Consider the following 13,034-nt stretch of genomic DNA (forward strand, 5'->3'; position numbering starts at 1 on the left):
TGCCATGATCAAGTGGGGTTTCTCCCATGAATGCAAGGATTCTTCAATATATGCAAATAAATCAATGTGATACACCATATTAACAAATTGAAGGAGAAAAACCATATGATAATCTCAACAGATGCAGAAAAAGCTTTGACAAAATTCAACACACATTTATGATAAAAGCTCTCCAGAAAGTAGACACAGAGGGAACTTACCTCATCATAATAAAGGCCATATATGACAAACCCACAGCCAACATCATTCTCAATGCTGAAAAACTGAAACCATTTCCACTAAGATCAGGAAGAAGACAAGGTTGCCCACTCTCACCACTATTATTCAACATAGTTTTGGAAGTTTTAGCCACAGCAATCAGAGAAGAAAAAGAAATAAAAGGAATCCAAATCGGAAAAGAAGAAGTAAAACTGTCACTGTTTGCAGATGACATGATACTATACGTAGAGAATCCTAAAGATGCTACCAGAAAACTACCAGAGCTAGTCCATGAATTTGGTAAAGTAGCAGGATACACAATTAATACACAGAAATCTCTTGCATTTCTATATACTATTGATGAAAAATCTGAAACAGGAATTAAGGAAACACTCTCATTTACCATTGCAACAAAAAGAATCAAATACCTAGGAATAAACCTTCCCTAAGGAGACAAAAGACCTGTATGCAGAAAGCTATAAGACACTGATGAAAGAAATTAAAGATGATACAAACAGATGGAGAGATTATACCATGTTTTTGGATTGTAAGAATCAACATTGTGAAAATGACTCTACTATTCAAAGCAATCTACAGATTCAAATCAATCCCTAGCAAACTACTAATGGTAGTTTTCACAGAACTAGAACAAAAAATTTCACAATTTGTACGGAAACACAAAAGACCCCGAATAGCCAAAGTAATCTTGAGAAAGAAAAATGGAGCTGGAGGAATCAGGCTCCCTAACTTCAGACTATACTACAAAGCTACAGTAATCAAGACAGTATGGTACTGGAACAAAAACAGAAATATACATCAATGGAACAGGATAGAAAGCCCAGAGATAAACCCACGCACCTATGGTCAACTAATCTATGACACAGGAGGCAAGGGTATACAATGGAGAAAAGACAGCCACTTCAATAAGTGGTGCTGGGAAAACTGGACAGCTACGTGTAAAAGAATGATATTAGAACACTCCCTAACACCGTACACAAAAATAAACTCAAAATGGATGAAAGACCCAAATGTAAGACCGGACACTATAAAACTCTTAGAGGAAAACATAGGCAGAACATTCTATGACATAAATTACAGCAAGATCCTTTCTGACCTAACTCTTAGAGAAATGGAAATAAAAATAAACAAACAGAACCTAATGAAACTTAAAAGCTTTTGCATAGCAAAGGAAACCATAAAGAAGACGAAAAGACAACCCGCAGAATGGGAGAAAATATTTGCAAATGAAGCAACTGACAAAGGATTAATCTCCAAAATATACAAGCAGCTCGTGAAGCTCAATGTCAAAACAACAAACAACCCAATCCAAAAATGGGCAGAAGACCTAAATAGACATTTCTCCAAAGAAGATATACAGATTGCCAACAAACACATGAAAGGATGTTCAACATCACTAATCATTAGAGAAATGGAAATCAAAACTACAATGAGGTATCACCTCACACCTGTCAGAATGGCCATCATCAAAAAATCTACAAACTATAAATGCTGGAGAGGGTGTGGAGAAAAGGGAATCCTCTTGGACTTTTGGTGGGAATGGAAATTGATACAGCCACTGATATGGAAAACAGTATGGAGGTTCCTTAAAAAACTAAAATAGAACTACCATACGACCCAGCAATCCCACTACTGGGCATATACCCTGAGAAAACCATAATTCAAAAAGAGACATGTATCACAATGTTCACTGTAGCACTATTTACAATAGCCAGGACATGGAAGCAACCTAAGTGTCCATCGACAGATGAATGGATAAAGAAGATGTGACACATATATACAATGGAATATTACTCAGCCATAAAAAGAAACGAAATTGAACTATTTGTAGTGAGGTGCATGGAGCTAGAGTCTGTCATACAGAGTGAAGTAAGTCAGAAAGAGAAAAACAAATACCATATGCTAACACATATATATGGAATCTAAAAACACAAAATGGTTCTGATGAACCTAGGGGCAGGATAGGAATAAAGATGCAGACATAGAGAATGGACTTGAGGACACGGGGAGGGGGAAGGGTAAGCTGGGACAAAGTGAGAGAGTACCACTGACGTGTACACTTCCCAATGTAAAACAGATAGCTAGTGGGAAGCAGCTGCATAGCACAGGGAGATCAGCTCGGTCCTTTGTGACCACCTAGAGGGGTGGGAGGGAGATGCAAGAGGGAGGGGATATGGGGATACATGTAAACGTATAGCTGATTCACTTTGTTATACAGCAGAAACTAATAGAACATTGTAAAGCAATTATACTCAAATAAAGATGTTAAAAATAAAAATCATGTGTCATAATGGCACCACAGTTCCCATCAACATCAGAGAAAAGACACTAGAGCAATGCTTCAAAAATTCCAACCTAGAATGCCATATTCATCCAAATTATCAATCGTGTGTGTGTGAGGCTAGACATGCAGAGTCTCAAAAATTTTTACCCCTCAAATTTCTCAGTAATTTATCAAAACGTGAGAGAGGGAGAAATTTATGAAGGAGGAAGAAGACTTGGATTCCAGGAAATGAATTCCCAAGGCGAAGCTATGGAAAAATCCTAGAAAATAAACATTTCAGATTGGAATAGGAGGGAGGAGGACCCCAGGAAGACTTAACTTTAATAAAAAAAAAAAAAAACAAATTAAAACAAAGCAAATAAAACCTCCCAAAATCAGGACTATTTATGGCATGGAAAATTATATAGAGGCATCTTTCAGACTGCAGAATATGGGGAGGTATGGAAGTCTTGGCCAAGGATAAAAAATACAAACTAAGCAAATAAAAGAATTATTAGATATAAGAAAAAATTTTAAAGACAGTAAGTGTAATAGTAGTATAATAATTGACTCAGCAAGTACACTGAAAGGATAAGAAGACTGAATGATGAATGAAGAGAACTATTAATAAAATCTTCACCTATTGTAACACAAAGCCTATAAATAATAATAATGCTACAGATGGCAGAAGACACAACTAGAAGAATTTATCAGTCTCTTTAGTACTATTTGACTTTTAAAGTATGTACCTGTTTCATAAAAAGACAAATATCAAAAATGGTATACATCATTTCTTAAACATGAAAAGAAGTCAACCAGATTAGTGCTATCCCACTGCTGAGGAGGCAGATCAGGAGGGCACTGGGAGAGGAATGGTAGCACTTAAGCTGAACAATGTTAAGATTTCCAGAGTGCCCTTACTTCAAGGGAATCATGTGCGCTAAAAAGCTCTATACCTATCCACCACTATATGCACAATGACTAACAGCATATCTGGCACATAGTAAGTGGTAAAAACATTTATTGAACAAATAAATGAATGAATAAGATAGTTTGTATAGAATGATCAAAGAACACCCAGCAGACAAAAACATGGCTAGAGAGGAAGGTCTGTGGAGGCAACTAGTAGAACTTAAAGTTAATGAGGCACGGACTTGCCTGGTGGTGCAGTGGTTAAGAATCCGCCTGCCAATGCAGGGGACACGGGTTCGATCCCTAGTCTGGGAGGATCCCACATGATGCGAAGCAACTAAGCCCGCGCACCACAATTACTGAAGCCCGTGCCTAGAGCCTGTGCTCTGCAACAAGAGAAGCCACCGCAATGAGAAGCCCATGGACCAAAAAAGAAGAGCAGCCCCCACTCGCAGCAACTAGAGAAAGCCCGTGCGCAGCAACGAAGACCCAACACAGCCAAAAATAAATAAATAAAATAAATTAATTAAAAAAAAATAAAGTTAGGGCGTCCCTGGTGGCGCAGTGGTTGAGAGTCCGCCTGCTGATGCAGGGGACATGGGTTCGTGCCCCGGTCTGGGAAGATCCCATATGCCGTGGAGCGGCTAGGCCTGTGAGCCGTGGCCGCTGAACCTGCCCGTCTGGAGCCTGTGCTCCGCAACGGGAGAGGCCACAACAGTGAGAGGCCCGCATACCGCAAAAAAAATAAAAAATAAAAAAAAATAAAGTTAATGAGGCAGACAGAGGCCAGACGCCGGAAGACTCCAAATGCCAAGAAATATGTACTTGATCTTGTGTGCAACCAAGATATGTCAAAAAGTTTTGAGCTAGGGAATACTGTGAATAAGATAATGTTGAAAAATTCGTCAGAATACAAACTAATCTGTGAAAATACATGTAATATGTGTAGGACCAAGAGTTGGGTTTTTTTTGGGCAAAACTGGAACTATATCAAGGTTTCTAAAAGCATATCAATCTTTAAAGCCCTTTCCACATAATAAAAAAGAGTATGGAGAATATTCTATGGCTATGTATTGTAATTCATCCAAAAGTATATATGCCTAAATTACTTAGCCTGTTGCTGACTTCCTTAACCTGTTTTAGTCCTAATAATTTTGACCATTCAGTCTATTTTTTAATAAACACTGCATACAATAATGATAGAAAAACAAAAAGTTAAATTATCAATTAAAATACAATTACCAATATGGTGTACCAATGAAAGACTTCCGTTTGGCAATTGTAGCTGTTATCTGAGCAGACACTCCAAAATCAGCTATTAAAAAAAGAGACACGTTTAGAAAATAAAATAAAGTAAAATTATTTAAAAGTAACATATAATTATTTCCATTAAATTAATTTCACAGAAATGAAATATTCTCAAACATCACATTAAAATTTGTAACTCTAATGGACTAGCATTAAAATATCACAAAATAGTGCGTATGATAGCCAAATGGATTCCCATACAACCCCACATGAATCAAATGACAACAAAAGTCAAGATCAAATAATTTTGATGAGGAAGAGACAACTGAGAGAATCTAACCTGCCAGATTTAATGTTATAATTTCTAATTCCCAGGCCCTGAAATTCAAGGAAAATCACTGGAAGGGACCTTAAGTAGGAATACATTCCATTCACTTCCTGCCATATACATAACAACTGACATTAAAAAAAACGAAATCTCTATTGGTAAATCTATCTACCGTGAAAAGACAAACAGAATATTCCCCAAAATCTTACCTTAGCAATATATTCTAATACCAATAACTATCACTATCAAGAAATTTATTTTTATGTCAGTTTATTTTTATGTTGCTATTTTTTAAGTATATTGAGTTCTAATATTTTCTAGTTTTTTTAATGATGATTTCTAAATCTTTATAAACTAAGACATATTAATATATAGGATGCCTTTGAGTAAGGCACATAATATTGACACAAATTTTAAATTGCAGATGGAAACTGTTCACTAAGCCATCAACAGTTAGATAACTGCTTTTCTCATATTTAGAGGTAGCTTAGGAAAATTTTATTATATGTAAATTATGATACTTTTAAATCTGATTAGTCCCTATTATAGGCTATAGGTCAAAATAGTTTAATCATATTTTTAGAAGATAAATATTTGCTTGAATTTTGATTTTATAGTGATATGTAGTTCAAAATAATTTTCATATTTGTTATTAAATACTTCATTTAATATCTAACAGACATAACTTTGTTTATAAAGTTACTATACTGTACATGTTTCCTGTCTTAAACTTTCAGATTAAGTTATTATTTAGGTATTGAACTATTTTAATAACTTGACAATCAAAAGTTACAAAATAAAAGTTACAGTTTCAAATAAAGCACGATTCAGCATCTAAATTACATTCTTATATAACTAATACAGTGTTTCATTTTAAAAGCTTGTGTAAGCAGGTAGGATTTTTTGCATTATTGAGTTTTTGGCTTTTGTTTCTTTGCCTTATTTTTTGGTCACAAGGTAATCTCGTATAGATTTCTTACTAGAAGTCCCACTCCTAGGATTAGAGGTGAAAGAATTTTTAAGGGATATTATTTCACTATATCTTTATAATGAATCTGTCCCATGTGAAGGATAGACTTTATCCCCACTTAAGAGAAGAAGAAATAGATACAGAGAGATTACATATGTCATGTCCCGCAGTGAGATTTCCACCTAAAGATATATAGATGCTGCTGAGGGAGGGGAAACCTAGTCCTGGAGAGGAAAACATAAACTTACTATGTTTTGGAATAAATTTGTGCAAGTGACGAAATTAAAATTTACTTACCTAATTTCACATGACCATTATCCGTTAACAGAATGTTAGCTCCCTTCAAAGTGAGAACATTTTAGTTAAAGTAGGAAACATTTTATCAGAAAGCACATATAAAAGATTAAATATATATATTTAAAATAATCACAAGTGGCAGGCTTAACCCTAGAAATACTGACGATTTATAGTAGGCCCAATTAAAATGTTAAACCATTACATTCATAGGAAAATTTACTGTCCACTTTTTAGGCAATTTGACTATTCCTACATAATGTTCTGCCTTGCAAAAAGCTGCTATTAAAATAATATGAATGTTATTATGAAAGTGGCATATTAGTTTTAATCTGAATGCTATTTTCTTACTGATTAAGCGCTGTCACTATACTAAACTGTTACCTTACAATGGCATTATTCAGTTCCTTGAATTACATGTTAAACTTCATTGCCATTTCCTGTCCAAATCCACCAAAACACATCTCCCTTTCTAGGTACTTAACATCAGTTGAACCAATGCTAATGTGTAAGACTGAACCTTACTACTTAGTCTGTGGGGCTGTCCATCCTAATGTGTCTCTGCCCAGAGTATGGGGCCATTCAATACATAAACAACTAGGCACAGTCCCACAGAATTAAAATGTCACCTGTTTGCATGACCTAGCAGCATTTTTATCCACTTTTGCTTCTTGACCTAAGCTCAAAGAAGAAGGTGATAATAATGACTTCATCTTCAAAAAACTGAGAGCTTTTGGAGGAGGTAGAAATACTGGCTCTCAAAGGTACTACAGGCTCCCCACCCCTGTCCCGCCTCTGGGCAACTTTTAAATGAGGAAGCAAAAGTAATCCGCTATGGTTCAGGATGCAATCAATTTTTTAAGTATAAGTTCGGGGTAACAAATACTAGGAAACCCCTTCCAGCCCCCAAAAGAGGAAGAAATAACCCAAACCTGCACCCCTTGATATTACTGCAACTCTAAGGAGTAACGGGAGAAATGAGAAAAAGGAAAAAGAAACTAGAGTAGGGATTTCAACTTGAATTAGGCCCTAGCTATCTAGACTTCTGCCAGAGTCTTCAGTTTGGTCTTTCCCCAGCTCCAGATTAATTTTTCTAAATTACAGTTTATATCATGTCACCTGCACTTATAATGCATTCTTCCATCCATCCATCTAGGTGTCCATTCATCCCTCTCTCCCTGAGACTACTAGCAACCAGATGCTACTTGAAGCTCTGGGGTTATAGTAATGAAAAAGTTCCAGCTCTCAAGGAGTTTACGTCTAAGCAGGAGAGAAAGAAAATCTAAAAACAAATACACACACACACACACACACACACACACACACACACGAATGAATGAACCAATAAATGATTCAAAGCCAGGTAGAGATAAGCACTCTGAAGATAAAGCAGGAAGGGAAGGCCTCCCTAAGGCAGGGATATTTAAGCAGAGATCTAGTTGAAGAGAGGGTGCAGAGTCATGCCAAAATCTAGAAGAACATTCCAGAAAGAGGTAACAGCAAATACAAAGTCCTGGAACCAGAATGAACTCAACATATTCCAGGAACTCCAAGTTTAGTGTGCCTAGAACAGAATGAGTAAAACAAAGAAGAGTATAAGATGAGGTCGGAGAGGAAAGCAGGGGCCAGATCATGCATAACCTTAATGGCCATGGTAAAAACATCTGAATACTGTACTGAGTATGGTGGGAAGCCAACCGTGGTTTATAAGCAGGAGAGCGACAAGATCTGATTTACAAAGGTCACTTTGGTGTGAGGGAGAGAACTGACTGTAGGATCACTCAAGAATGGGAGCAGGGAAACCAGTTAGAAGGCTATTCCAGAAGTCCAGGTGAGATATAATATAACGGTGGCTTAGACAAGGTAGAAATAGTGGTGATGGCTAGAATCTATCCAATTAGGCCCAAACTCTGAAGTCCAGCGCACAAGTTCTTGCATAGTGGAGCACCAAACCTCCTGGCCAACACCATCTCTTATCACTATCCTACATTCTCTTCTCTTCAATTATATGGTGCAGCCTTTATACCCCCTAAAATGACCCCACACTTTCTGACCTCTGTATCTTTGCTCACGCTGTTCCTTCTGCTTAGAAGGCATTCCAACTTCCATTTCTGACAAAAATCTATCAATCCTTCCAGACCATTTAAGTGCCAATGACACAGAATCTTTCTTGATACACTTATCTTCTCAGGATCTCTCCCACCTTTGAACCCAAGGCTCTTTGCTTATGTCTTTTAAGTGGTTTATGAACAATACTTAGGGTAGAGGATCTCAGCAGGTGATCTGAGAGTCCACTGAAATTTCATGCAAAATTTGAAGGCATGTGCATAAGAGCATTTTTGGAGGAGAGAGTCCATGGCTTTCATCAGACTCAAAGAGCACATGATTCCCACACCCACATCCCCTGCAAAAAAGGGTTAGAACCTTTATGTTAGAGAAAACAAAAGGGGGAAAGAAAAAGCAGGAGGTAAGATGAATGAGGAAGAAGAAAAGAAAAGAAAAAATAAACAAACAGAGAAAATATCCAGGCTGGGAAGACGGCAGTATCTTTGGAAATAACCTCAGAGTCCCAGGATAGGGGTGGTTTACCACAGCATGGCCCGTGTACCTGCTCTCCTCTGCCAGTTAAAGACCAGCAGAAAAGGTCAAGGCTTAGTTTATCCATTTTTATACATTATTAATGACAGTTCCTTAAGATTGCCAAAGTTTACTACAATATTCAAAGCATGAAACTTCCTAAAGACTGTAAATTAATGAAAGCTATGGACCTAATTTGCATTTTATAAATATATAACTACAAATAAGCTAAAATGTGTTATTAAAACATGAATCCACAATTGTACACTTTAAAAGGGTGAATTTTATTGTATGTGAACTGTATCTCAATAGAGCTGCTTTAAAAAAATTAATAAACCCTTCAAAGTATCACTCAATTTTATTATAGTAACATATTAAGATAACAAATTCATCAAATAGAATAACTGATACAATTTTGCTCAACAGTTTGGGGTCAGAATATTTAAAAATGAAGAGAGGGCCATTAGGTAAACATATGATATATACCTTTATATCCCTGTGCATTTTTCCTTTACTGTGAAGATAGTATAATCCCTGGAGTTTCAAAAAAAAAGAAAAATTAACAAGACTTTACTACAGAACACGCTTTGGGATTTAAAGTCATCAATGAGTAGTATTCTGTCTTATTTATTTACTCATTACAGAAAGCACTAGTGATAATCATTTTATTTTACCAGAGTATCCAAAAAGATAAAAGAATCGAGAAAATGAGAGGCGGAGCTCAGTTTGAACCACTAATTTTCCTAAGAGAAATAATTTTCACTAAACTCTGCAAATAGTTTGAAATAACTTTTTAAAAGTAAATATCCAATTTGTATCAGAATGAGTTTCAATCCCATAAGAATGCTTAATTTTCAAGCTTTTCTTTGGTATTAAGAGGAATATAAAAATAAATAACAAATCCATAGTGCTTAAATTTTAGGAGGTACATTATGATACTGAAGCTTTAACGTGTTTATTTGCAAATATAATTTGAGTTTACTACACAACTTTGAAATGTGTTAAATTCAAGAGTTTACCAAACTAGAATATTTAAATCCTTACTCTGCTTAACAGGTAATGCACAATAATTAAACATTTAATTTAATAAAGAACATTACTTTTTAATTAACATTGAATTTACCTGTAGTGTTTCTCTGCTAACATATGCAATTTGCAGTTCTGACAGAGGTCCCGTTACTATAAGAGAAAAAAATTAATGTTAATAAAATTAGTCAAAGTATGTTTTTCAATAAGAGACAAAGATTACAAGTTCCACTAAGCAATAGACTTAATATACTTAAATTCTACTAAAAAGTAAGCTTCATGAGGGCAGGAATTTAAAAAAATCTGATTTGCTCATTGTATCCCCAGTGTTTAGAACAGTGCCTGGCATGGAAAAGCTACTCAGTAAGTGTTTGTGGAATGAATAAAACATTGAAATAGTCACTGAAATTAATTACATTTTCATGTTTACACCTGATCATATTACCTCTTAAATGTTAAAAGAAAGAAAGCATGGCCAAGACGTTTAGCTAGTTTTTATTAAAGCTTTTTAAAAAAACTGACATGTAACATTGACTAGGTTAAAAATCAATACTTTTCCCCTAAAATTATTAGCTTTATAGATATAAAATTAATACATGTTCAATATAAAAAATTCCAATCAACAGAGACAGGTCTTTTCCTTATCCAAACCAGTATTACTCAATAATAAACAATACCAATAGTTTGGCCTATAGTCTACCAGATGACTTAATGCATAGATGTTTTATATAGTACAGGTATACAGTGCACAAACACATAAACATAAATGGAATCATATTACACATACAATTCTGAAACTTGCCTTTTCACTTTTCATGGACACCTTTCCATATCAATATACATAGCTTAATCATATAATATTTGAATATTTCCTCTGTGCACACCTTTCGACTTATGAAAAACATTTAAATAGTTTTCTCTTTCTCGCTATTAAATCACTTTAGAATAAAGAAGTTAAGTTAGGCAGGAAAAACTATTCTAGAAACTGAATCAAATTCCAACCATGAAATCACGTGCTAGACAGTGATCTCCCATTTACCTAAACTTAACAGCTTTGTAAAAATGCGTAGTTCAGAGTACTTGTATTTTACAATTGTGGAAGAGAGAAATCTATTTCACTTAGATTCTTTTGGGGACAAGACTAAGTTTAAATGAGGATAAACCATATAGTAACTAACTTCCGTGGCTTGTAAGCCTACTCTCATCCAGTAAGATAGGCCTTCTTGAGATGTGTGTTCCCACAATACAGCAAATAAGATAACCTGAAAACCCTGAAAGTTAACACCAGGAAAAAAAATTTTAAATAATCTTTTAAATGCCTAGCTAAGCTCATAAACAGTAAGAGACTTGTCCAGAAGCCAAACGCAAAAACGAAAATGAAAAACAGAATGGTAAAAATGACAAATAGTCCAGTTGTCTCTTAGGGGAAGGCCAATCTTAGTAAGCTAGGGCTTTAGTTTTATCCCCTACATGGGCACAGAAGAAAAGGTTACAGCTCTGTAGAAGAAGAGTTAAAACAAACACCCACATAAAACCAGAATCCTTAAAGGGCTACACCCTCATTAAAATAGTGGATTAGCAGCAGGAGATGACTAGGGATTTGTGTGTCACGGCCTGGGATCTGGACAGGAGAAAAAATGTTTCCTCTTAGAATTTAAAAGGCCTCTTCTTCACTCAGGTTTAGGGTTCAAATATATATAGAAAACAATGAGGTCACTGGGGTCCCAGGGAAAAAAAAATCCAACACTGTCGGAAGGACACACTCTCAAAAGCCATATGGAATTCCCCCTGAAGATGATCTCAAAATTATGAAACAAATGAGAAAAAAAATTCACCATAAATGATATAACAATGCATAAAGTTGTTAAAGGACAATATTAAACAGAAAGAAAAATGTTCAGTGAAAAATAGAGACAAAAAATCTATTATGTTGGAACAATAAAAGGTTCTAATGTTAGTTCTCAAAGAAAAAGTAAACAGAAGGAGAGGAGAAGGAACTCATGAAAAAATGTAAAGTCAAAAGTTGCCCTGCTGCCCTCACCCTCGTGGTCAAAATATGTCCATGAATTCTCTAATACATCCCCCTCAAGAGCTGGAACTTAATTCCCTTCCTGAGTGTGGGCTGGACAGAAATGACTTGCTTTTAAAGAACAAATTGTGGTGGTAGTAACAGAATGCAAATTCTGAGACTACATCATAAAAGGTTTTATGGCTTCCTCCTTGCTCTCTGGCATCATTTCCTCTGGGAGAAGCCAGCTGCCATCCTGTGAAGACACTCAAGCTGTCCTATAGCGAGATCCTTGTGGCAAGGAATTGAGACCTCCTGCCAATAGCTATGTAAGTGAATCATCTTGAAAGCAAATCCTCCAACCTTAGTCAAGCCTTCAGATGACTACAGTTCCAGCCAAGAGCTTGACTGCACCCTCATGAGTGACCATGAGCTAGAATCATCCAGTTCGCAGACATTTGGTCCTGCCCCAAACCTCCCTAAGACTTTTGGTCCACACCAAAAGGCTCTTGATATTTGTTCATATTTGGTCCTGCCCAAAATGTCCATAAGACATTGGGTCCATGCCAAAAGATCCTTGATATCTGGTCCTGTCCAAAACCATGTGGCATGAACCAAATATGCTCATGGACATTCTGGACAGGACCAAATTTCAAGGATTTTTGGCATGGACCAAATGTCTTATGCATGTTTTGCCCTGTCCTGCAAGGGAAATCACCCAATTAAACCATTCTTGAATTCCTGACCCTTAGTAACTGAGATAATAAATGTTTGTTTTAAGATGACAAATTTTAAGATCATTGTTATACAGCAATAGATAACTAATATAGTTCTCCTTTCAGGAGAGTTAAATTTAAAACAATCATTTGGAGTAAATGATGGACGTAAGAGAAAATATAAAATTTGGCTTAATGGTACTTTATAAATAAGTGGAAATAATTTTAAAAAGGAGGCTTTAATCAAAAAAATTTTTGCATGATGGATCAAATTTGGTTTGTATACACCAGCAAAGAAACAAACAAAAACCCACAAGCACTGTGGTAATTAGAAAAGTAGAACTTGTCTTTCACCAAATAAGGTAATCCAGGATATTTATTTTACTCCCCATAGAATGACAACATGATGAAAGAGAGAGAGGAGAGGAGGAAAGAGACACACACTGAGAGAAATGGAGGTATATGTTTTATATGGT

The 13,034-nt window shown here is 35.8% G+C and overlaps 1 protein-coding gene across 3 annotated transcripts in view; it reads right to left on the reverse strand.

The window, feature by feature from the left end:
- Positions 1–13,034, reverse strand: part of MAP4K3 (mitogen-activated protein kinase kinase kinase kinase 3) — a 189,765-nt gene that overhangs the window by 66,274 nt on the left and 110,457 nt on the right. For all 3 annotated transcript variants that reach the window (XM_082851871.1, XM_082851870.1, XM_082851872.1), the window contains exons 5-8: positions 9,932–9,987; positions 9,295–9,342; positions 6,235–6,277; positions 4,634–4,706 (exon numbers count right to left, since the gene is read on the reverse strand). In XM_082851871.1, the coding sequence (XP_082707997.1) occupies positions 4,634–4,706; positions 6,235–6,277; positions 9,295–9,342; positions 9,932–9,987 (220 nt within the window). The remainder of the gene's footprint in view (positions 1–4,633; positions 4,707–6,234; positions 6,278–9,294; positions 9,343–9,931; positions 9,988–13,034) is intronic.

Source organism: Leucopleurus acutus (genome assembly GCF_964270905.1).
Source record: "Leucopleurus acutus genome assembly, chromosome: 12".
NCBI classification, from domain to species: domain Eukaryota; kingdom Metazoa; phylum Chordata; class Mammalia; order Artiodactyla; family Delphinidae; genus Leucopleurus; species Leucopleurus acutus.